Below are 26,708 nucleotides of genomic sequence, written 5' to 3'. Positions count from 1 at the left end.
AGGTGAAACATTACCAATAATAATATATAACAGCATTAGGTATACCAAATGTGATTGACTGAGAAGGGCACATAACTTCCAGACTATGCTTGCCAAAATTCATAACTTTCATCTAATCATGAGAAAACATCACATAAACCAAAACTGAAGGATATTTTACAAAATAGCTGATGAATACTCTCCCAAACGGTCAACATCACGACAGACAAGGAAAGACTGAGGAACTATCACAGCATGGAGGAGATTAAGGAGACATGACAACGAAATGTAACATGGGATCTTGGATTGGATACTAGTAAATAAAAAGGACATTAATGGGAAACCTGGTAAAGTTTTAAGAAAGTCTATACTTTAATTAATGGTATTATACCAATGTTGATTTCTGAGTTTCGATCACTATGGTTATGTAAGATTAGGAGAAGCTGGGGGGAAGGGTATATGGAATTCTGTACTACTTATGCAAATTTTCCATAAATTTAAAATTATTTCAAAATAAAAAGTAAAATATAAAACTTAATGGCATACAACAAATACACAGAAAATGCTCAACCTCACTAATCATTCAGGAAATATAAATTAATCACAATGAAATATCATCTCACTCCTGTCAGAATGGCTCTCACCAAAAACACAAAAGATAAAGTGTTGGTGAGGATGTGGATTAAAGGAAACCCTTGCATTCTGTTGGTGGGAATGTAAATTACTACAGCCATTATGGAAAAGTGTATGGAGGATCCTCAAAAAACTAAAAATAGAATTACCATATGATCCAGAAATCCCACCTCTGGGCATTTACCCAAAAGCTTTGGAATTCGTTTGTCAAAGAGATGTCTGCTCTCCCATGCTCACTGCAGCACTACTCACAATAGCCAAGTTACAGAATAACCTAAGTATCCACCGGCAGATGAATGGATAAAGAAAACGTGGTGTATATACACCATGGAGTACTTTTCAGTCTTTAAAAAGAAGGAAATTCTATCATTTGCAACAATATGAATAGAATTAGAGGACGTTATGCCAAGCAAAATAAACCACGCACAAAAAGACAAATAATACATGTTCCCATTTATGTGTGGAATCCAAAACAATTGTACTTATAGAAGCAGAGTGGAATGGTGGTTACCAGAAGCTGGAGGATGGGAAAATGAGAAAATAATGGCCAAAGGGTACAAAGTCTCAGTTAGACAGGAAGAATAAGGGTTTTTCTTTGAGATCTATTGCATGGTGTGGTGAATATCATCAATAAGGATGTATTATACATTTCAAAATTGCTAAGAGGCTAAATTTCAAATGGTCTCACCATAAAAGATGTTAAGTATTTGAGGTGATGGATAGGCTAATTAGCTTGATTTAATTATTCTATATTGTATTCATAAGTCATAGTATTACTTTGTACCCCATAAATATAAATTGTCAATTTACAATAAAAATTTTTTAAGTTAATGGCATAAAAGAACAAACACTTTATTATGCCCATGCTTCTGTGGGCCAGGAATTTGAGGGACACAGCAGGAACAATTTATCTCTGCTCCACTATGAATGGGACCTCAGATGGCTGGGTAGCTCCCTTTAGCTGGAGATGCCTGGAGCAGGTCAGGGGGCCGTATGGCTAGCCTTGGTTATTCTCTGCATTGTGTTTGGTGGGGCTGAAATGTCCAAGCTTGCTCCTTTATTCAGTGTCTGCATTGAAACTGTTGAACAGTCAGTGTTTCGGTTTCCTAGGGCTGCTGTAACAATTTACCACAGGCTGGGTGGCTGAAAACAACGGAAATTTATTCTCTACAGTTCTAGAAGATATCTGAAATCAAGGTGTCAGCAGTGCATTCCTTCCGAATGATTCCTTGGGTCTTCCTAGCTTCTTCTGGCTTACAGCAATCCTTGCATTCCTTGGCTTGTAGCTACATCCCTCTATCTTCACACAGCCTTCCTCCCTGTGGCTCTATGTCTCTTTGTGTCCTCTCCTCTTTTTTAAAGGCCCACCATAATCCAGTAAGACTTCATCTTAACTAAGTCTCTGCAAAGACCTTGTTTCCAAATAAAGACACATTCCAATGTTCCAAGTGGACATGAATTTGAGAGAGACGTTACCAAAATCACTATAGCCAGCAACTGGCCACCATCATCTTCTCTCTGCATAGCCCCTTCATATGGCTTGCTTGGGTTTCTCACAGCATGGCAGCCTTGGGTAACCTGACCTCTTACATAATGGCTGGTCTTCCTCTGAGTGAGCCTTCTAAGGAAAGCAGAAATTGCCTGTTTTCTTAAAGACAAGGCCTGGAAATGGCATAGTATCATTTTTGTTGTAATATATCAATCAAAGTTGTTCCAGGACAGCCAAGACTGAAATGGGAAGGAAACATGGACTCCATCTCTAAGTGAGGAGAATGAACACAAATAAAAGGAAGGAACTAATGGTAGCTGTTTGGAAACAAACTACCACACACATCTATTATTGACAGTTAAAGGTGCTCGTGAAATACAAATTGGGAAAAGGTTACAAAATACCATATACATATATAATTTGATCATATTTTTATTCTCAAAATATATACATGGATATTTGCATTAAACACATCTCAAAAGATAAAGAGTAAACTAAAATATTAATAGCAGTTATCTCTACAAGTTGAGAATTTAGCTGACGGTAATTTTTTCAGTTTAACCAACATTTTCTTATATAGATTATACATGTGTTACCTCCGTAACAAAACAGAAGATGCAAAAAGTAAATGATCTATGAATTTAATATAGGCCAGACTAGTATTTTTTGATGTTTCAACTAGGATATACAAAAATACAAAATGTTTCTAATCCCTAAAATTTTCACCATCATATAAATGGGTTAAAGGTTACATGACTCCATAATATTTCTGTTTTCAAAAAAGAAGATTCACAAATATACATACAAACAAAGGAGAAAGGTAGAAATAAATGTGCAGAATTGGCTCATCTCAAAAATATAGGTCTGTGAGAGACCAGGAAATAGGACAAATCAGTCATAGATTTTAACAAAGGGAGTTCCACGAGCTCGTAAGCAGTTAGGGAATTGTATGCAGAAAGTGGGGTCTAAAGACACCTAAAAGAGACAGGAAGTAAAGGCAATGACATACTTTTGTCTATTTCCCAGTTTGTCCCTGCCCTGTCCCCCTTACCGTCAAGCAGACACGAACACTTAAAGACACCGAAACATACCTAAGCTTGGAGTAGTTTCATATAATCCTACCTAATGTGATCAATTACTTCCCTAAAGAACAGTCAAACTCACACAGAACAGGACATAAAAATTGGATTGCTAATTTTACTTTAATCCAAATATTCCACGACTCAGATAAAAACAAAGTTGAATGACATCTCCATCTACTCACCAACAGTTTCTTCAGAAACAGCAGTCAAAGATAAAAATTTTTTTGTATTTTCCATCTCCTCTTTACTTTGCCAAGCTTCACTATATTTTGCAGACTAACGAAAGAAAAATTAAAATTTAAACATGGGAAAAGAAGGCAACTATAATCATTGATTTTTTAAATTCCAACAAGGCTCCCAATCACATACATACAAACGAGAAGTCTCAGGCTATTTTTTTTTTTGAGGAAATCTGTAAATGTTCTCTGTTCTCACAAAATTCTGTCAATGGGTATTCCCAGATAGAGTCAGAGTATACGCCTATCATTATATGATAATTACCTTGCTTAAAATATCATAAGTTTCTGCTTGATATTTTTATAATCTGCGAGTAACTTAAAGATACATCATCAAATTAAAAAATTTCAGACATTTCAAGATTGTTACTATGTTTTATTATGTTTCCATTTATAGTTCTTGCTTCAAAGGAAATAAAAACTTGCTTTGAGATTCAATAGGAAAAAGTGATAGGCTAACTTTTTCTGCTAAAATTTCCAGAAACAATTTCTCTAGTTTAAAGCATTGCATTTTGGATGTTTCTTTCTTTCCATCCCAATGGACTTCCTGGGAACCTCATAAAAATGTATTTTTAATTACTACATTTTTAATTCATATTATTGCCTAGGAAACTTTCCCAGAAGTCAGTCAACTGTTCAAGGAGGGCTTTATCAAAAACAACCAATCTCTTATGACGAGGTTCCTTACCTTAGAGGTGCTTTCCTTTGACGGTCAAAATTCAAATATGAGCCAATAGCTATATACCAAGTCAATGTCAACATCTAGTCAACTTCAAGCCCTCAATATTATAGAGAATAAGAGGTCCAAGAAGGCCAAGGGAAGTTCATTGAGCACCAGGAATTTGCTGAGACAGAAGCAAATGAAGTATGGTCCCAGACCTCAAGCACTTTACAGCTTCCCAAAGATCTTGATCAGCACAGGAAACAGTCAACTCCCCAAAACTTGTTTGTCACAAAGGTTTACCCAAATAATAAAGCTAACCAGAGGGTTAAACTATGTCTACTTATCTCCGAACTATAAGGCTGCTGAAGAAAAAGGAGACATACGTACTTGATGAAATCAGCTATTACACCCTTTCCTGTTCCAGAGATGGAGGGGCCCAGCACTTTACCAGCCTGCTGCTGGTAGGAGACGTGGTACCCTGGGCCTGTCCCTGGGGAGATGAACATGCCAGTGCAGTGCTTGAAATCTGAATGCTGCAGACCAAGTTTTCTTCTCAGGTTCCAGAAAAATATCACCCCTATGACTCCTTCGTATACACACATATACATACTACTGCCACCACCTCCACAAAATAAAGCAATAAAGGCTGGCCACAGTAACACCATGGTCCATGATTTTCTTATTCATCTTATAGAGGAAATTCTTATTTTTTTTTTTTTTTTTTTTGAGTGTCTTGCTCTGTCAGCCAGGCTGGAGCACAGTGACATGATCATAGCTACTGCATAGCCTTGAACTCCTGGGCTCAAGGGATCCTCCCACCTCAGCCTTCCAAGTAGCTAGGGCAACAAGCACACACTACCATGCCTGGCTAATTTTTTAGTTTTTTTTGCAGAGATAAGGGTCTCTTTATGTTGTCCAGGCTGGTCTCAAACTCCTGGCCTCAAGCAATCCTCCTGCCTCAGCCTCCCTAAGTGCTGGGATTACAGGTGTGAGCCACCATGCCCAGCCAGGAGAATTTGTTTCTTACATGTCAGCATAAGGTTAGATAATTCTTACCTTAATTTCTTCCCACAGCTTTATTCTCATTTCTAGACCTTGCTTCTTAATTTCTTTTTCTCTGCGTTGTTTCTTTGCCAATATTTTATCAAGTTTTTTCATCTTCTGAATAGCATCTTGAAGTTGAGAATCTAATTCTTTTAATTTGGGTTCATCTATATTGTGTTGAAAGTAAAAATAGGTTTGTAGTAAAACTGTAAAGTTTTGTTTTGTTCTTATAATTTGTTCTTTCATTCAACAAATATTTATAGCTGATAGTAATAACTACTATATTGGTACCATGTATCTCAATCTACAAGGTGCTTTCACATGTGTTTGTCTATATAATTATCTAACAACCCTATGAAATAGACATTTATCTCTATTTTACAGTTGAGATAACTGGGTCCTTTCAAATACGTAACAAATTATAGCACTGGACTCAGAAGTGATTCTCATGATTTTAAATCCCAAATTCTTTCTCCTTCATTCTGTTATACTTTCTATGTTCATGACTAAGAAATAGGAAATAAGGAATAAGACAAGAATCCTGTCCTAAAGCTGCTTCAGACTAACTGAAAGAGAAGGCATGTACACAAATGGCTACGGTAGAAAGCCGTATGTCTTCAGTGACACAAAGTGGTTGCAACATATAGAAAGAAAAAAAACTCAAAACAAGTACTCTGCGTAGCTTGTATCTTTTTTCTATGCTGCTTCCTTTGTTCTAATTTCTTAAAGTACAATTGATAGTCACTTCTTTGAAATGAAAGACTCTTTAGAACTTCTGTCATTAACTTATGATTAATGATAATAATAACTAACATTTATAGAGTTACCTGATAGGCACAGTTTTAAGTGCTTTATTTTTAAACATTATATCATTTAATGCTCATATTAACCCTCTGAGGTGGTATAATCACTGTTCTCATTTTACAAATTAGTAAACTGAAGCTAATTTTTAACTGGGTTACATGTATGTCCAAGGTCATATAACTGGTAAATGCCAGTCAGGTTCCACACAAATCTGTCTGACTGCAGAGCCAAAGCTCTTAGCCTCTTAGCCACAGATGATATTCTCTCCTTTTAAATCTGATGAAAGCTGATAATCCAGCAATGAATAAGCATGAATGCTCAAACAGTAAGTCTCAGTCACCCCAGGTTATTAGAAGTGGCATATTGTGCTAAGTAAGGCCAAATTTATCAACTTTTGAAAACCCAAAGAGTTCAGTGATGTTTCCCTATAATGTACATCACTTCTTCTTCTTCTTTTTTTTAAGAGACAGGATATCATTCTGTCACTCAGGCTGAAGTGTGGTGGCATGATCATAGCTCACTGCAACCTCGAACTCCTGGGCTCAAGCAATCCTCCCACATCAGCTTCTGAATAGCCAGAGCCAGGACTACAGGCGCATGTCACCATACCTGGATAATTTTTTTGAAAAATTTCTGTAGAGATGGGGGTCTCACTATGATGCCCAGGCTGGTTTTAAACTCCTGGGCTTAAGTGATACTCCTGCCTGGGCCTCCCAAATGCTGGGATTACAGGTGTGAGCTACTGCTCTCAATTCCGTCACTTCCTCTTAAAGGAAAAAAAGAAAGAGGAAAGCAACTTATCCAAAAAGGAAAAAGGATATTATTAATAAGGAGGTTCCTTGAATTTTATTGCTTATGTACTTCAAAAGCAACACCTTCTAGTTCTCATTCCCAACTGCCAATCCTAGCATTCTCAGGCTCCGTGAACATAGGTAGTCTATATAGCAGGCATTTTGAAGTAACTCATGCAGTACTAAAACAATATAAACAAATCCAATGTAAACTGTGTCAGCAGCTAATCTCAATTATAATATCTTTGAGATGGGAAGGGGACAGGGGAGTGCTGGGTAGAGAAAGGTAGAGTCCCTGGTGAGGGCTCTACCCTTGGGCCTGTGCCCATGGACCTAAGTGAGAACAGGCACTTCTATTTTCACACCCAAATGTTGCATTTTCCAAGGCCACTCTGGCCTGCCGTGCCCCCATCCTGGGCCCATATAAACCCGAGACCTTAAGCGTACAAGACACAAGTGGCTGGACATTGAGAGGAGCAGAGGAACACACCAGCAGACACTGGCAAACCAGTGACTACAGAACAATGCGGATGCCAAGGTGAGTTCAGCCAGACGCAGTCAGAGGAGAGTTCCGCCACTGGGCAGCCCGACTTCAGGGAAAGACCACCTTCCCATTCCATCCCCCTTCCAGCTCCCTATCCATCTCACTGAGAGCTACCTCTACCACTCAATAAAACCTTGCACTCATCCTCCAAGCCAACATGTGATTCGATTCTTCTGGTATACCAGGGCAAGCACCCAGGATACGCAAAGCCCTCTGCCCTTGTGATAAGGCAGAGGGTCTAACTGAGCTGATTAACACAAGCCACCAGCAGACGGCAAAGCTGAAAGAGCACACTGGAACACTCCCACTTGGGCTTTGGGAGTTGTAAACACTCACCCTTAGACACTGCCATGGGGTCAGAGCCCAAAAGCACTCCCCATGGCCTCTGCACCTGCCCATCTGCCTGCCCCCTCTAGGGGTTTGAGCAGGGAGGCAGTGAAGAAGTGAGCCGTACCCTTGTCACACGTCCTTCAAGGGGGATAAGGGAACTCTCCCATTTCACTTTGTTTCCTGAAAACCATAATCCTGAGTCACCTGACCTAACAGTGAGAGTTTATCTCATCCCAAACATACTCTAAATCACAGCTCTCAAACTTTTCTCAGCTCCCCTTTACAGCCTTAAAAATAGTTTAACTTTTCTTATGTGAGTTAGAGCTATTGATAATGAACATATTAGAAATCAACACTGAAAAGTAGATATTTACTTATTAATTCACTTTCAAAAATAAAAAAACATGCTATTACTAATTATGTTAACATAAGTATCACATTTTATGACAAATAACTATATTTTCAAAAAAATTAGTGAGAAGAGTGGTATTGTTTAAATTTGTAATATCTGGATGAAGGGAAGACAGCTGGATTCTCATATTCTCATAGGAAGACAGTCATCCTATTGTAATCTGTTGTTTTGGCTAAAGTATATGCAGAAAATTTGGCCTCACACTGATATGTGGTTAAAACAGGAAGAGAAAACTTAATAGCCTATTCAGATAATTGGATAGTCTTCTTTGATACTACACCAAAACTTAACAGGGGTGGTTTCCTACAGGTTAACTGTTAAGTGAAATCTGTAATCAGATCAGTGAGCTTTATGTATTTGTTCCATTAAAATCCATGGATCTATATTTCACGTTGAATGGATCTTTTATCCTACATTGATCATTTGGAAAACAGTGGTTAACTAAATTACGCAGACCTTCAACCTCTTAACACATTTCATTACACAATGGCATCAGTTAATATTGCCACCAATTTTTATAAGAAAAGTCTAAGTATTGGAAAACTATCAACCTCACAGTGACATATGCAGTTTTCCAAAACTGTAATTTTCACTTGAAAGTTCAAATTTTACCATTGGCAACAAATACTGTCAGTAGTTATCCTCGAAGTAACATGTTTATTTTCTTAAAAAGAAGTCTACCAAATACCCATCTGAATGAGAATTGTTTGTCAGTCATTCTTTCAAGTAAAAACGGTGTTCCATTACAAAAGTGGCCAGTTCAGCTCTCAACTCCAACCATCACAAAAGTACTTTTCTTCAACACAACCTTCAAACTTCAGTATACAGCATAATTGCTTTATGTATACTTCCCATTTTGCCCCACAGGATGTTAAGAAGATGCATATTTAAGGGTCAAAATTTCATAAAATTGATAGTTTTTACTGATTCATAGCCAGTGACACCGGCTATTTCTTTTTCCTGCCAGTGCCTGGTTGCAAAGAATACAATGACTACTAGTACATTTTGGTGCCATTGTCCTGATTCATGATAAAGCACTGCAATTTTGCCCACCATTCCTTTTATACCATCAGTGCAAACGTCAGTATGATGGACACAAAGGCAAACAGCATCTCAGTATTACTTTGAAAACAGCTTTTACCTTGCAGGGCCCCTGCAAGGGTCTCAGGGACACCATACCCCAGGGCTCTGCAGACCGCTTTTTGAGAAACACTATTCTAATTCAATCTGACTAGAATTAATTTACCAGCATAAAAAATGTCATCTTTGAAAATCCAAATGTTATTGGGTGGGACTATCCCTATAAATTATAGCATATATTTTATTGTACAATTTTAGTCATCAAAAAATCAATAAATTGCATCATAAAATGCAGAAATACTCCCTACTTGATTAATGCACAATGACCACAATTTTATTAAATGACATATTTTGTTATATTTCTAATATATTTAAGGGCTCTTAATATTCTTATAAATAAAAAGTGATTGCTCACAAATAGTCTATGTCTTTTTTTGGTCTATTATTTATATTTAGTTGATAAAAACACAGGTAAAACTAACACCTTAAATATAACATTTGTAATTATCATTAGCCAATCACCTAGTGATTATCCTACCTGAACACTCAGGGATTATCTGATGTTGAACCAAATCCAGATCTTCATCTGATCCCTCTTCAGCCAATTTTATTTTCTCAGAGCAGCTTTCCTGCTTATCATCATTACTAGTTCTTCTATTCTCTGTATTACTGCTTTCGGAGTGGTCCTCTTTTCCAGAGTTCAAGTTGCTTGCAGTACTGCCCTAAAAATAATTTCCAAAAAAAAAAAAAGTTTCCAAAAATACTGTTTTTTTTTAAACTTTACATTTCTACAATATTTTGACACTAATGGAAACAGATGGAGAATGTACATAAATGCATACACTAGCATTAAAGTATTCTAGAAATATAACACTCTAATTAAATGTAATTTAACTACACAATTCCACGTAATAATATTTGCACCATTCTTCAGCAATCCCTAGCAATAATGGAGAAGAGTCTACCTCAGTCCTGAAGGGAACTGCTATCTGCCGGGCTCTGGGATAAGGCAGACGGGCCTGCTCCTTGAGCTTACACCAGGATGGGCAGTCAAAGGTCTAATACGACAGCCACTTGCCACATGTTGCTACAGAATGGCTGAAAAGTGGCTAGTCTGAGTTGAGATGTGCTTTCTAGTGAGAGTCTCCTAATCAGAACCCTGTGCTTTGGTCATTTATTTATTTCTACGTTATTCACAGTTTTTCTATTTCATTTTAGTTTCCCTTTACATTTCAGCAAAGTTCATTTTGAAAACACCATTGACACAGCTGTGTTTTCCTAAGAGAGAACAGAAAAGGACCTCCATGGCCGGGTAAGGGAAAGGCAGGGATCACAGGCCCTGGGGTTTGTAAACTGTGATGAAAATCACTTCAGAAGTTAACACGGCCCAAGGGAGAGAGGCAAGACCTCAGAGAGAGAGTCAGCCCCTTCTCAAATGAGTACCTTTCCCCTCCCAACAGAGAGACTGTCTCCTCCAGCCCATCTGCTCTCAGCCCTCCATAGGTTTTGTGTTCTCTCTGCACCACATGTTCAACTCTCCACCACAATCTGCAGTCCCCTCGTGAATCCCCAGGGTGGAAGATGGGCAGTGCTGAGAATGAAACTGCCAGGAATGCAGGCCTCCATGGGTATGTCCCTGCCTGAGCCAGGACATAAACCCAGCGGTAATAATCATAGCCATCATTTATTGAAGAATTACTATCAGTCATGGCCTGCCTCATTCACTTCTCACAATGACCCTATGGTGTAGGTTTCTCTACCATGAATTAACAGAGAAGAAAACAGACCTAGCAGAAAATGAAACTAGTGAAGGCCCAATTTATAAATAAGCAAAATAGTGTCTACTTTGCGTAATCTGGGAGGTGGTTAAACAGGGTTCCCTGTTCAAAAACATATTTCTGCCAAATGCCAGAAAAAGCCTGTAATTCCACAATATGCAGTTAATCCTTAAGGCCTTCTGTCCTGTGAAAATGCTAACATTTCTGGGAGAAGTCACACAAGTTCTGTCTGTCATTTATATTGGTGTAAATGAACTTAGCAGACCTTCCTCTGTGGCTGGGTTTCACATGGGGGAATAAAGAATACACAAAATATGACTAGATGGATAGCACACTTCAGGGTACCCCAAGACCTTTCACATCCATCATCTCATATGACCTTAACTTAGAAAGAGCAGAAGGTAATGAGGTACAAAGGTGAAGCTGAAGAACTAGGCAAATTACACAAATTTTCCCGTAGTTTCCCACCCCACTAGCTACCAACTGTCTTCCCCAACCCATTGCCCACTGGTCTCTCCATTCCTAACCCCCTTGCTCTTCTGCTCTGTGGCCTATATGCATGATTTTTCTCTCTTCCTCATTCTTAACATCACATCCCATCTCTATATAAATATATATACATTTGGACAGGGTCTCACTGTGTTGCAAAGGTTGGAGTGCAGTGGTGTGATCACAGCTCACTGCAGCCTCGACCTCCTGGGCTCAAGCTATCCTCCCACCTCAGCCTACCTGACTAGCTGGAACCACAGGTGCATGCCACCACATCCAGCTAATTTTTGTATTTTTTAATAGAAATGGGATTTCACCATATTGCCTAGGCTGGTCTCAAACTCCTGGGCTCAAGCAATCCACCCTCCCTGGCCTCCCAAAGTGCTGAGATTACACATATGAGCCACCGTGCCCAGCCTATTTTTATTTTTTGAGGTAGTGTCTCACTCTGTCGCCCAGGCTGGAGTGCAGTGGTGTGATCTCAGCTCACTGCAGCCTCCATCTCCCGGGTTCAAGCAATTCTCCTGCCTCAGCCTCCCGAGTAGCTGGGATTACAGGCGCCCATCACCACACCCAGCTAATTTTTGTATTTTTAGTAGAGACGGGGTTTCACCATGTTGGCCAGGCTGGTCTCAAACTCCTGGGCTCAAGTGATCTGCCCACTTCGGCCTCCCACAGTGCTGGGGTTACAGGCATGAGCCACCGTGCCCAGCCCCACCTCCATTTCTCATGGCTCCACTTCCCCCATTCCATACCTTTATGTTAATCACAGGAAACGCAAATACCTCATGAAACCCCTTACTAGTATTTAGATTCCTACTTGAAACCCATGGGATTTTTACACAAAATACAACTATTGGCTCTTTAAAAAAATGCATAAGCAAAAACAAGCCAAAATTTTTAGAATGAGAAATATATTATCACTAAATACATGTCACTAAAACACTAATATTTTAAGCTCATTTTATGCTGTGAAGAAAACCTTTGGTAAAAATTTAATAAAAGACAAATCTGAGCAATAAAACTAACTAGCACACCAAGATTTATTAATCAAACAATATGTAAGGTTTTCTAGACGCTGAATGATTTGCAATCAGCAGTCAGCAAACAATATATTTGTAGCTTTCTTCCCCAATCTAAGGTGAACTTTACTGACTTTCTATGAACTTGATTAACACAAATCACAACTTTGAAAACTTTGCTTTCAATATAAGTGTCAAAGTCCAGATTGGCTAATAAATATTCTAGAGTTTAACCTGTAGCTTAGCAGGTTCAAATAAAATCTGAGTTTACATGATCACTGATATTCTCCTTTTAATAAGTCTTGAATGAAGTAATAGTAATCTGTGTATTAAAATATGTATAAGTATCAATATCATGAAGTTGCTGCTTAAAAAAATTGTCACCCAGAAATAAATAAGCAGGAATACTGATTCTACGCTACTCTAAAATTTGCAACCTGGACAACATAATGAGACCCCTGTCTCTACTTAAATTTTTTTAAAAAGGAAATTAGCCACATATATTAACATGGATGAATCTCAAATGTATTATGTATGCTAGGAGATAAAAGCCAGAGTGAAAAGCTACATACTGTATGATTCCATTTATACAACCTTCTGGAAAAGGAAAAAGAAAAGAGAAGGGGAATAGATTAGTAATTGTAAGGGATTAAGGGTGACATGGGATTATCTGCAAAGGAATAGAATGAAAAAATGTTTTCAGGGATGACGGAACAAATTGTTCCATATCTTGATTGGAATGGTAGTTATATCACTTAATCTATCTGCCAAAACTCATAGAACTATACACCAAAAAGTGAATTTTATTGTATGTGAATATTTTTAACTAACGATTAAAAGTTAATAGATCAATTGAGATACAATATTAATACATGAGAAGATTTAATATCACAAAGTTAGAAATTCTCCCCAAATTAATCTGTAAAGTCAAAGCAATTTCAATCAAAACCCCAACCGGATTTTTCAGAACTTAAAAAACTGACGTAAAGCACATATAGGCCAGACGTGGTGGCTCATGCCTGTAATCCCAGCACTTTGGGAGGCCGAGGCATGTGGATCGCCTGAGGTCAGGAGTTCAAGACTAGCCTGGCCAATACGATGAAACCCCATATCTACTAAAAATAGAAAAATTAGGTGTGCCTATTCGTGTGTGCCTGTAGCCCTGGCTATTCGGGAGGCTGAGACAGGAAAATCACTTGAACCCAGGAGGCAGAGGTTGTAGTGAGCCAAGATCACACCATTGCATTCCAGGCTGGGCAAAAGAGCAAGACTCAAAAAAAAAAAAAAAAAAAAATACATAAGAAGAGCAAAAAGCCAAGGATAGTTAAGACAGTCCTGAAAAAAAATAATATGGAAGAGCCACTATCAGGTATCAGTAATTATTACAAAGCTGTAAGAGTTAACACACCACATAGTAATGATGCAGGACTAGATGAAACAAAACTGTATTTTGTACAAAGTCACTTACAGCTAGGGTTCTGGATGTATGTTAGGATAATCCAATTAGATGAACCTGCACAAGATTTAGAAAGCAGACGTGAGGTAGAAGCATCGTCCTAAGTTCCTGATAGGAAGCTGGCAGAAAAATATCAAAGGCAGCCATCTCTGCATGTCTAGTCACCAGCTTTGTGGTTCTGAGGGACTTGTGGCAGTGGTGGAAGCAGCAGCAGCAACTTTCTGATCTCTGGATTACAGCTCTGGTGGCGTGACCTGAGAACCCATAATCCAGGGAAAGCCCCTCCCTCAACTCCCTTTCTTGCTGGTGGTCGCCTGTAGATTTTGAGGTCTTCCGTTGATTTTGAGGAACTAAACTCTTTTTTGCAGTGGGGGAGGTGGAGGGGGAACACAGTCTCACTCTGTCACCCAGGCTGCAGTGCAGTGGCACAATCATAGCTCACTGCAGCCTTGAACTCCTGAAATCAAGCTATCTTCTTGCCTCAGCCTCCCGAGTAGCTGGGACTACAGGCATGTGCCACCATGTCCTGCTAATTCTTTAAATTTTTTGTAGACTTAGGGTCTCACAATGTTGTCCAGGCTTTAACTCTTGTATTCAATCCCTTTCTGCTTGAAATACATAGAATGCTATTCCTGAACCACATCATGACAGACAGAACTCTAAGAGTTCCATAATGCAGAATCTAGTCTACAAATAAAAAAAAAATGAGTATGAATTCATTAACTTGCCAAAATTTTTCATTATAATGTTCAAATTATTCATTTCCTAAAACCTTAAAAAATAAATGGGAAAACTAATAATGCTTTAAGTAAAAAAATCAAGTCTAGAAGTCTAGATATTTTAAAGAAAAAAAGGGATGGCTAAAGAAAAAAAAAATAAGGTCACAGCCAGATAATATATAATATGGTTTGGCTCTGTGTCCCCACCCAAATCCCATGTCGAATTGTAATTCCCAGTGTTGGAGGAGGGGCCTGGCGGTAGGTGACTGAATCATTGCTGTTCTTGTGACAGCGTTCTCACGAAATTTGGTTGTTTGAAAGTGTGTAGCACCTCCTCCTTCACTCTCTCTCCTGCTCCAGCCATGTAGGATGTGCCAGCTTCCCCTTCACCTTCCGCCATGATTTTAAGTTTCCTGAGGCCTCCCCAGCCATGCTTCCTGTACAGCCTGTGGAACCATGCAAACCTCCTTTCCTTATAAATTACCCAGTCTCAGGTAGTTCTTTTACAGTAATGTGAGAAAGGACTAATACAATATACCTACCCCAAATATACATCACATGGCCTTTACCAAACCATTTTTTTAAAATACTGAATCTTTTTAAGTAAGTGTTTTTAGTAAAAGCCAATGGTGGTATATTAGATGTTGGAATACAAAACTTCCTTATAAAGAAAAAAAGAGTCAATGCACAAGTTTTAACAAAGTACAGTGTAGAGAAATAAACCACACTCCAAAAAAAGAAAGGAAAAAAAGGAAGGCGGGAGGGTGGGAGGAGAGGATTGGAGGGAGTAGAGAGAGGGAGGGAGGGAGGGAAGGAATGGAGTAGAGTTTTTTCATGTTAATCTAGATTAAAACCCAAGAAATCAGGCCGGGCGCGGTGGCTCACGCTTGTAATCCCAGCACTTTGGGAGGCCGAGGCGGGCGGATCACGAGGTCAGGAGATCGAGACCACGATGAAACCCCGTCTCTACTAAAAATACAAAAAAATTAGCCGGGCGTGGTGGCGGGTGCCTGTAGTCCCAGCTACTCGGAGAGGCTGAGGCAGGAGAATGGCATGAACCCGGGAGGCGGAGCTTGCAGTGAGCCGAGATCGCACCACTGCACTCCAGCCTGGGTGAAAGAGCGAGACTCCGCTCAAAAAAAAAAAAAAAAAAAAAAACCCCAAGAAATCTGCAAGTGCTCCCCAAACACATCATCTAAGGAGAAAATTTTAAATGGGATGTTAATAACAACCTTAGTTTCATCAACCGCTGAGAGGCTGGGGAAAAGAGTTTAAATCTTTTCTAAACAGTAAATTACCTTGAAGGATCCTGGTTCTGTTGAGAGCACCTCCAAACAAGCATGTGAACTTCTGCTCCCAGGGCGTATTCTTGAATTTGAAGCTGGTTTTGAAATTCCATCTAGGTTTCCCTTTATAATATCCATTGAAATCCTGGAACAACAAATAAAATATTTAATACCAAGCGACTTGGATATTTAAATCTTTCATTAGTTAGTATTAATATCCAATTACTCAGAGGCTTTGTTTTAAAGATTATGTTGCTACTGAAGTCACACTTAAGGGTTCCCCAGCTTCACCAAAAGACATCTTGTGTACATGGATTGTTCAATCTTATGCCACAGTATGGATAAAATATACTGCCCAGGATGTTAGATACTGAATATGGCTAAAAGAGAACACAGAAGTGAATGCCATCTCGGTTGCTTCCTGGGCCTCCAGGAAAAAACATTTACGTGTCCCTGGTCTTCCCCAAGGGAACACTCAGGGGCACCTCTGTCTCTCAAGCAAGATCCACTTCATCTTAATGATTTGCTAAGGCCCTCCTGCTACTTACTTTTTTTTTTTTTTTTTTTGAAAATGAGTCTCACTCTGTCACCCAGGCTGGAGTGCAGTGGTGCAATCTTGGCTCCCTGCAACCTCTGCCTCCCACGTTCAAGCAATTCTCCCTGCCTCAGCCTCCCAAGTAGCTGAGATTACAGGAGCCCGCCACCACGCCCAGCTAATTATAGTATTTTTTTTTTTTTAGTAGAGACGGGGTTTCGCCATGTTGGCCAAGTTGGTGTCAAACACCTGACCTCAGGTGATCCGCCCGCCTCGGCCTCCCAAAGTCCCCCTGCTGCTTTCTTTTGGTTTTGCCTTCTTTTTTCTAGCCTTGCCCACTCTAGTTTAGCCTTGTTCCCTCTCAGCTCTGATTTCTCCTCTCCCCCATGGGGATGCATTTTCATGGAGTACCTATCTCCAGGGCACTGCTCTCATTTTATCAACCCTCCCCTTCTAAAACCCGTAATTCTATTTCTGCCCTCTGAAGCAAGAGAACAAAACCTACTTCCTTTATTAGAGGATAGATTTTCATTATCTGGCTACACATTACCAATCTATTTAACTATTTTTCACGTGATATTATCCACACGCCTCTCACCACCCTGGCTGCTTTATGTCTAGTGCTATTTCCAGAAGCAAGATAAGCTAAAGAGACACAGTGAGTGATGCAGGCACATTGATCCTTCCAAACCGTGTAGCTGATCAAGACCATTCCAGATCTGTCCTGTGACACTGGGGCAACATGCATGCTGAGTCAAATGGAAGAAAGAGGGTAATTCCAGCTTTTGCCCTCTCATATTCGGCTTTACATGTGAATGGGTGTCTTCCAACAAATCCTTTCCTAAATTCCTATCAATTATACATTAAACCATAACAAAATGAAAAAGGCAATTGCCTCTACCCAACAATGTCCTTTTCTTATCCTACAAAATGACTCATCTTTCTTCTGCTTTTTGAACAGCAGAGGCAGAGTCCAGAGAAGCTGTGGACACAGGAGAAAGCACAAATATAAACAACCTGAGGCTTCACCTAGGTACACAGAGCGATGTTACGGCTTGGCTTCCAACCATTCAATGTGTCAAAGCTTGTGTTTAAGAGACCAGGAGGTCAGCTCTTCCCATCTCAGCAAATGAAAAAAGCATTGATCTCAACATTATTCAAACTCTGCAAAAGAGTTTGGGCTCACTCAGGAAAGCACTGACATTATTATTGTGGGATGATGAATCACCCTGGCCCCTCACATCACAACCAAAAAGCGTAACTCACCAAAAGGCCAAATGTCTTGTAAACGCCCTAAGCAGCCTGTCAAGGGAGACTTATTACAGCTTGCAGAGGGAGCAATGAGATGGAAGCATGCGCAGAGCCGCATAATACATGTCAATAAAGGCAGAGGCACAGGCAACCAACAATGACCTGGATCAGCTAAACGGCTCCACAAATCTTTCATTCTGCTTTAGAAATAGGTCTGTTCTATTAGGTTCACTCCTGAAAATAATAAATTAAATAAAACGCAGTTCCTGAGGTAGGTGGGGACGCAATAACAGACTATCTTATGAATTTGGCCATCTAGAAAAAGGTATGGGTAAAGGGTATTAAAATTGGATCTTATAGATGTATTTAAGCATTTGAGAAGAAATTGCAACTGCCACATAGAAATTCCACAAGAAAAATAAAGCATTGTACAAGAAAAATGCAATCAAACAATATGTAAATAGTTATAATTACGTAAGCATTGAATGTTGATTTAACCAAGTATTATGCCTTAATTACATTGAGTGTTCGTGAGGAGTGCACAAAAGGAAGCGAGTAGTATCAGAAATGTAATCTGTTACCATAGGAAATCAGAGACTGTCCAGAGATTGATAAAGCCAAACAATAGTTAAACATAATACTTTAATAAAAGTAAAAACTAATTTTATAAGTAATAAAAAATATGAAATCTCCAACAGACTGGAAGGAACATAAAGATAAATTTATAAACATAAACGTAAAGATAAATTTCACAATTATGGAATTAATGACTTAGTAAGCATGATACTAAGAGTATAAATCAAAAAGGAAAAGACTAACAGATGTAGCTACATAATAGTTAATGCTCTTGAGTCTCAAACATGAAAAAAAAACTCTAAGTGAAATTAAAAGGAACCTGAGAAACTGGGGAAATAAATGCAACAAAGATGAGATACAAAAGGTTAATATATTCACATATTTAGAGCTCTTACCAGTCAGTAGGAACATTCTAATAGAAAACTGGGTAAAGATTTTAAACAGAAATGCACATATCAAAAAAAAATAGAGAAAGAAAGACATACAAATTGTCAATAATCCTGCTTTAAAAAGTCCAATTTCTCTAATTAAAGGAATATACACAAAGGGACCTGAAAGATGATGACACATCAAGGAAGTAAGGGTAGGGGGTTCTGGATTGGTGGGTTTCTGGATGTTCTTGTCCCCTTGCTTATCTGTATTTTCTGTTTTTCTATTAACTATATCTTGTATTTATAACTAAAGAATTCATTTATTATAGAAAGATCTCTAGAATGTACTAAAAGGGATTTGAAAATAAATAAAAATCACCCAACATACCACCACCCTGAGCTAAACACTATTGGTACATCTCTTTCCCATTTTTACTCTATGTCTTTTTCAACAAAATTGGACTAATGTGTTTCTCACCACTACATAATGAGCATTTTCTTATGACATTAAAACACTTCAAAAGAGAATCGTATTTAATTCATGATACTTGATAAAATAGATAGATTAGATATATGACCAGAACCTAAATTGTAACAAGTGCCAACTTTTTGTAACATTCATTTCAAACAAGATTAATTTAAAGTTTTTCATACTGGCTTGTGAGAAATGCAATCAACACAGATGATTTAAAGCCAAAATGGGGACATATAGCTGCTATAATTTGGTATTTTGAGATGAATAAAACAATCAAAAGAAAATGAATCCTCCTCTGTTTAGTCATTATGAGTAGCAAGCCTTTAAAAAATGGGACTATTTTCATTATTTTTATGTCTAAAAACTATTTATGTATGGTTAGTTTTTTACTTTATATATTTGTGTATTCTGTAAGAAATACTTGCCCATGCAGAAAAAAACAATACAGGTGAATATTAAAAATGTTTTAAGTCAAAATTCGGCTTACCCCAAGAATTAGTGTTAACAGAGACTTCCAAGTCTCATTTTTTTAAGGCATATGCAAACCTTCTATCCTTTATACTCATCGACTCCTCCCTAACGCAAACACACACACAAATGGCATGGTGCTTTGCAACTTGCTTTTTCACAATTAACAATCTATTTTGGCCAGGCGCGGGGGCTCACGCCTGTAATCCCAGCACTTTGGGAGGCCAAGGCGGACGGATCACGAGGTCAGGAGATGGAGACCATCCTGGCTAACACAGCGAAACCCCGTCTCTACTAAAAAATACAAAAAATTAGCCGGGCGTGGTGGCGGGCGCCTGTAGTCCCAGCTACTCGGGAGGCTGAGGCAGGAGAATGGCGTGAACCCGGGAGGCGGAGATTGCAGTGAGCCAAGATCACGCCACTGCACTCCAGCCTGGGTGACAGAGCGAGACTCTGTTTCAAAAAAAAAAAAATCTATTTTATATATTTTCCTATATCACCATTTATAGATATACGTCATGCTTTCAAACAACAGCGTAATATCCCATAGATGTAGCACTGTTTTAATCAGTTCACTTAAGTTGTGTATAGAATATTTGCTATTAAAAGCAATTCTAAAACTTGCTCAAAATGTATCACAGACCTAAAGTAAAACTTAAGACTATAAAATGTTCTTTTTGTTGTTGTTATTGTATTTGTAGTAAAGACGGGGTTTCACCGTGTTGGCCAGACTGGTCTCGAACCCCTGACCTCAAGTGATCTGCCTGCCTCAGCCTCTCAAAGTGCTGGGATTATAAGGGTGAGCCACCATGCCCGGCCAAAACTATAAAATTTCTAAAAAATACATGCAAGGCCGGGCGCGGTGGCTCACGCTTGTAATCCCAGCACTTTGGGAGGCCGAGGCGGGCAGATCACGAGGTCACGAGATCAAGACCACGGTGAAACCTCGTCTCTACTAAAAAAAATACAAAAAAATTAGCCGGGAGTGGTGGCGGGCGCCTGTAGTCCCAGCTACTCGGAGAGGCTGAGGCAGGAGAATGGAGTGAACCCAGGAGGCGGAGCTTGCAGTGAGCCAAGATTGCGTCACTGCACTCCAGCCTGGGCGACAGAGTGAGACTCCATCTCGAAAAAAAAAAAAAAATACATGCAACTGTGAGTTAGGCAAAAATTTCTTAGATACAACATCAAAGGCATGATTCATAAAAGAAAATGATAAATTGGAAGGCATCAAAATTTAAAACTTGTACTCTTCAAAAGATGTTAAGACAAGGAAAACAAAACCTAAAGACTAGGAGCAAGTATTTGCAAAACACATATCTGACAAAGGACTCATATCCAGAATATATAAACAAGTATCAAGACTCAATAACAAGAAAGCAGGATTTGGACACACACATCACCCAAGATGATGTATGGATGGCAAAAGAGCACATGAAAAGATAGTCATCAAAAAAATAAATAAAAATCACAATGAGATACCACTACACACCTATTCAAATGACAAAAATTTTTTAGAAAACTGACAATAGCAAGTGCTGACAAAGTTGGAGAGCAACTGTAACATTCATATTGCCAATGACAATGCAAAATCATCACTTTTCAAAACTGCTTGGCAGTTTCTTATAAACATATACTTACCATATGACTCCACAATCTCATTCATATTTCCCCAAGAAATGAAAACTTATTCACACACAAAAAAAAACCTGTACATGAGTATTTATACCAGCTTCATTAGTAACAGCCAACAACTGGAAAGAACCCATCTGAATGTGCCTCAAGTAGGAAATGGATAAATATACTACTGTACATCCATACAATGGACTATTGTGTCTGGAACTGGTTCCTTCCCGAGGGTTCTTGGTCTCACTGACTTCAAGAATGAAGCCACGGACCCTGCCGGTGAGTGTTACAGTTCTTAAAGATAGTGTATCTGGAGTTTGTTCCTTCATATGTTCAGATGTGTCCAGAGTTTCTTCCTTCTGGTGATTTTGTGGTCTTGCTGACTTCAGGAGTAAAGCCAAGACTTTTCGCAGTGAGTGTTACAGCTCTTAAAGATGGCGTGTCCGGAGTTGTTCGTTCCTAAAAATGGCGCATCCAGAGTTGTTCATTCCTCCAGGTGGGTTCATGGTCTCGCTGGCTTCAGGAGTGAATCTGCAGACCTTCGCAGTGAGTGTTACAGCTCTTAAAAGTGACACGTCCAGAGTTGTTCCTTCCTCCCACTGGGTTCTTGGTCTCACTGGCTTCAGGAGTGAAGCTGCAGACCTTCAGGTGAGTGTTATAGCTCATAAAGGTAGTGCAGACCCAGAGTGAGCAGCAGCAAAACTTATTGCAAAGAGCAAAAGAACAAAGCATCCACAATGGGTAAGGGGACCCGAGTGGGTTACCACTGCTAGGTCAGGTAGCCAGCATTTATTCCCTTATTAGGCCCCGCCCACATCCTGCTGATTGGTCCATTTTACAGAGAGCTGATTGGCCCATTTTACAGAGAGCTGATTGGTTCATTTTACAGAGAGCTGATTGGTCCATTTTTAGGGAGTGCTGATAGGTGTGTTTACAAACCTTTAGCGAGACACAGAGCGCTGATTGGTGCATTTTTACAGAGTGCTGATTGGTGCGTTTACAAACCGTTAGCTAGACACAGAGCGCTGACTGGTGTGTTTACAATCCTTTAGCTAGACACAAAGGGCTCATTGGTGTGTTTACAATCCTTTAGCTAGACGGAAAAGTTCTCCAAGTCCCCACTAGACTCAGAAGCCCAACTGGCTTCACCTCTCACTATTACTCAGCAACATAAAGGAACAAACAACAGATACACAGAACATGAATGAATAGCAACTGCATGATGCTAAGCTGAAAGAAGCCTGATTCAAAAGGCCACAGGGTGTTTGCTTCCATCAATATGACATTCTGGAAAAGGCAAAATTACAGGAACAAAAAAACTAAGAAGTGGTTGCCAAGGATGGGGCCAGGGGAGGGGTTAACTACAAAGAGCACTAGGGAATTTTGGGTTCATGATGAAACTTCCGTATTCTGATTGCGGTAGTTGGTAATTACATAACTGTATGCATTTATCAAAACTCATTGAACTGTAGACTAAATGGGTGAGGCTTACCATAAGTAAGTTATACCTCAATTTTAAGTTAATATCTTTGTGCCAATCTTTCTTTAGTTATGTTCATACATCCATAAAATAAATTAGAATTGCTGAGTCAAAGAACACTTATGTTTCAAATTTTGGTAGTTTGCCAAATTGTACTCCAAAAAGGCTGCACCAAATTACACTACTTCCCCTACACTGGCCTGGGGCCCATCTGGTTATGTCAAAGCTGCTTCAGCTTCTCCAGTCTGACAGGTGTAAGAGGTATCTGTTAATTTGGTTTACATTTCTTCACGAGAAAAGCTGAGTCTCTAATCAATTGTTTGCTGTTTGCATCTTTTTATTTTTCCTGTGAAATGCCTATTTGCATCCTTTGCCGTTTACAGTCTAGTTTAAATGGCTGGTGATCACGTCTAGATCCTGGTGGGAAGATCTAGATCTCGGGAAAGTGGGAGCCTTGGTTACAGGTCCTAATGTTAGATGATTCCTGGAGAAACAACCCCCGCGGAGGAAGACGTCCCTGGGGCCCCGCCCCCAATGAGCCCGCCCCCGCCCTCTCATTGGCCCTGTCCGCTCTCCCTGACAGTCCATCTACGGGCCGAGCAGCCCGACGCAACTCCGCCCCGCCCACTCCTCGGCGCACCGCCCCGCGACCGAGCTCCGCCCTCATCCGCGCTGCCCCTCACCTTCCCGCCGGGCCTCCTCGAGGAACTGGCTGCGGTCAGTCAGGGCGCAGATGGCCGCAGAAGCGCGCCGCCGACACTCGCCGCGCCAGTCACTTCCCCCCAGAGGAGAGGGGTCTCTCCCGCCACCGCAGCCTCTCTGGTGGTGGAAGAAGCCGCCGGTCCAGATCCCTCCTGCCTCTGGGACCGCTGTTTCCCTGGCAACCAGATGCGCGACGCTTCCGGTCTCGCGATAGGGGAAAGGGCGGTACCATCCGGAAATGGGACCGGGGCCGGCGGGTGCTGGAGCCCTGCGAGCTGGGACTGCCGGGCTGTGTCTTTCCGTCTTCGCTGCCGACGGTGGGGGTTGGGAGCGATTTGTTCGTCTTTAGGCTGGATTCGGAACGGGGACGTCTGGATGCTTGTGTATGTATCTCTGTCCCTCATATTGCTGTGATGCCTTACAGGTCAGTTATCTTCTCCGAGCACAGTTTCCTCCTCCGTAAAATGGGAACAATGATAATTCCCTTCTCACAAGACTTGTGCAGCTCAGAAAGACCATGTATGTGAAGCTCTAGTAAATTTGGGGTGCTATGGAAATTTTTTAAATATGAGTTTTGCACAGATTCGGCTACAGTCCAAAAAGTTACAATTGCTTTTTGCACCTTCTTTCATTTCGTAGTTTCTCTTAATTCTCAGTGCACGCAAATTATTTCCCTACGTCCACAAACTGATTTTCCTCACCTCCAGTGCCATCAGATTTCTCCTGATTTCCAGTCTGAACAGCAAATTACCGTTTACAGGGTATTTTCACATTCAGAGCCCCTTTGTCCTCATTGTTTTAACTAGGTACGATGTGGTTTTTTCAGCGAAGCAAATGGTCATAGGTTGAGTTGCTGAAAGAACACAGCTGCAGTCTAGGCCAGTGCTGGGTATAAAAACCTGGCTATAAATGCCATCCCTATGCTCCTGCATCCTGCATCTTATCACCAGCCCAGACTTCCCTGAACTCCAGACTCCTTTACCTGACTGCCTATTTGGCATATCCACTTAGATGTGTAAGCATCTCAAACTTCACACGGGAAAAAACAACTTCTCCAGAGTCCCCCACCCACTTTCTATCCATCTCAGCAAATGGTAATTTCAGCCTGCCATGCCTAGACCAAAAACCTTGGAGTCGTCCTCAATTCTTCTTCCTCTGTCACTCTACAATCAATTTGTCCTATCAGCTCAGCATTCAAAATATATCCAGAATCCAAACATTTGTCACAACTTCAGTGCTTCCATTCAGGTCCATACTGACATCATCTCTAAATGATAAGGCTTTCTGTTGGCTCTCTGACCTCCACTCCTACCTACTGCTTTCCCCTGGTAAACCTGGTTCCAGCCCCACTGTCCTCATTGTTAAGTGTTTCTGTGCAGGGATTTTTTCCCAGCATTTCTCAGGGAATTTATGTGGCTTTCCAAATCTCAAAAGAAAAAAAGTTGCAAAATGAAGAAAATAGGAGAAAGTATCCTAATTCTCCTATGAGAATTAAAACTTAGCAGCCAACCTAGAGATGTTACTGAAGAAATTCACCAATGTCAAGTTGAAAACCAGCGCAGGAAATGCTTATTTCGATGTTGAGGTCAACATTTTCAGGAACCAGGACAGAAGCACTTGAGAAAGACATGGCCACAATCTCATCAGTCAGTCTTATTTGTAATTGGTGCCATGTAAGTGTATGTTCCTGGCCCTGTGTGCTGCTGGCAGTGAGTCATTCTTGCAAATAAAATACAAATAGGTTGATACTCATTGTATACTTTATACAAATTCTGTGAGCAGTGTTCAAAAAAGTAACGAGTTTTGGATTCAAAGTAAATCCTTAAATTGGCAGTTTCCAACCCATGATTCTGGGTAGTACAGTTAACCCTGCTAGGAGATCTATTATTTGAATACTACTCTATAATGTTCTCTGTGTTTTCCGGTATTTGAATATTTGCTATAAACTCCAGTTCTTGTAAACACTTCTAAATTTAATAGTTCTCATTTTTTAAACAAAGGCTTCAGATACTTGTAATAATTAGTAAAGAATATGAAGAAGGTATGGAATATTTTAAGAATAAGATTTTGAGAACAGCTGGTAATTCTGATTTCCTATTTCTGCATCCCAAAGATCAGTATCTGTCAGAAATTTGGAAACACTTGTTGTTCCTCCAATCTAAATAACCACACACACACACACACACACACACACACACACACAAACACACAGACCAGCCTGAAATAGTTTCCCAGCTATCCACGTGGTTTGCTCCTCTCTTTCCTCAGGCATCTGCTTCCTCAGGAGGGCCTTTTCCAGCCACCTTGTATAAAATAATTATCCCCATCTCCACACTCCCTACCCTCTCTCCCCTCAACCCTGCTTTGTTTTTTTATGAAGAAAAGAGACGACATTATTGGATTTTGATACTAAACAGCTAGGTTATCTTAGGTAAATACATAAGCTTTTGTGGGCCACAGTTTCTTCATTTGAAAAATGAAGTTGGACTAGTTTTGCAGTGCTTAACTGCACAGCACATTAGAACCACCTGGGGAGATTTCATAAACTACTCAACCGGGGGTGTACCTGAGATCAAATGAATCTAGGGCTTCTCAACTTTAATGTACAGACAAATCACCAAGGAATCTTTTTAAAAATGCTGATTCAGTATCAGATGAGACCCGAGACTAACAGGCTCCTAGATGCCAATGCTCCCCGTCCACCGACCGCTGTTTACCTAGCGGCAAGACAAGATCATTGCCAAGTGCCTGCACAATTCTCATACACCATAAACGAAGGCCCTTCTTTCCGGTTTTTAATTTGGTGACTAAAGTGTCCACTGAGAAAACAATACCTTCCCAATTTCTTGGGGGGCAGGGGCTGAACTAAGAAAAAGTGGACCTATGATTAGTGCACATGATTACTACTGTTTTCATTTTTTTAACTGTTGCTTTTAAAATGCAACATAAGATGCATATAAAGCAAGTGAAAATAAAATTCGGGTTCCACGTAAACTTTGTGTCTCTTCACTGTTTGTAACCTTTCCAGACTAAGTCCCTATTGACTATATTTTGCATAAAACTATTTATCTCATTTTGAATTGTTTTGTCTGTATGTCACTCTCACGTTGTTTATTTACCTCCTGATGCTTCCGTTTTGTAAACCGCCGAGAGGGTGTGTGTGCCTTAAGGGCCAGCTTTAATAAATTGCATTTGTTGTGTATTTGTTTTTAATTTCCCCAAATACTTCTGTGTCAGCTATTGCAGGTGACACCCTCAAAACATTCGGATGCAAGTCCGAGAGCACCAAATGTCTATACTGTGTTTTCTGCAGTTCCATTTTCAAAAATTGCAAACACATCCTGGAAAGTGTTGTGCCCTTCAAAGTCATTCATAAAAATTTCTTCTAG

At 39.9% G+C, this 26,708-nt stretch overlaps 2 protein-coding genes across 2 annotated transcripts in view; one reads left to right on the top strand and one right to left on the bottom strand.

Moving 5' to 3' along the window:
• The window catches only part of FSIP1 (fibrous sheath interacting protein 1), a 155,554-nt gene extending 132,116 nt beyond the window's left edge, over positions 1-23,438 (bottom strand). The window contains exons 1-5 of the mRNA XM_058427928.1: positions 23,301-23,438; positions 15,851-15,983; positions 9,627-9,810; positions 5,140-5,294; positions 3,366-3,459 (exon numbers count right to left, since the gene is read on the bottom strand). Coding sequence (XP_058283911.1) covers positions 3,366-3,459; positions 5,140-5,294; positions 9,627-9,810; positions 15,851-15,976 — 559 coding nt within the window. The 5' untranslated portion in view covers positions 15,977-15,983; positions 23,301-23,438. The remainder of the gene's footprint in view (positions 1-3,365; positions 3,460-5,139; positions 5,295-9,626; positions 9,811-15,850; positions 15,984-23,300) is intronic.
• LOC131381106 (basic proline-rich protein-like) lies at positions 23,095-24,729 on the top strand. The gene is made up of 2 exons (XM_058427203.1): positions 23,095-23,636; positions 23,744-24,729. Exons 1-2 carry the CDS (start codon positions 23,095-23,097, stop codon positions 23,844-23,846), a joined length of 645 nt encoding a protein of 214 aa, XP_058283186.1. The 3' UTR covers positions 23,847-24,729.
• Positions 24,730-26,708: the final 1,979 nt, after the last annotated feature.

The sequence above is a fragment of the Hylobates moloch genome, unplaced genomic scaffold, assembly GCF_009828535.3.
Source record: "Hylobates moloch isolate HMO894 unplaced genomic scaffold, HMol_V3 SCAFFOLD_14, whole genome shotgun sequence".
In the NCBI taxonomy this organism is placed as follows: domain Eukaryota; kingdom Metazoa; phylum Chordata; class Mammalia; order Primates; family Hylobatidae; genus Hylobates; species Hylobates moloch.
Note: the sequence above shows the minus strand (reverse complement) of the source record. Positions and strands in the feature narration are given on the sequence as shown.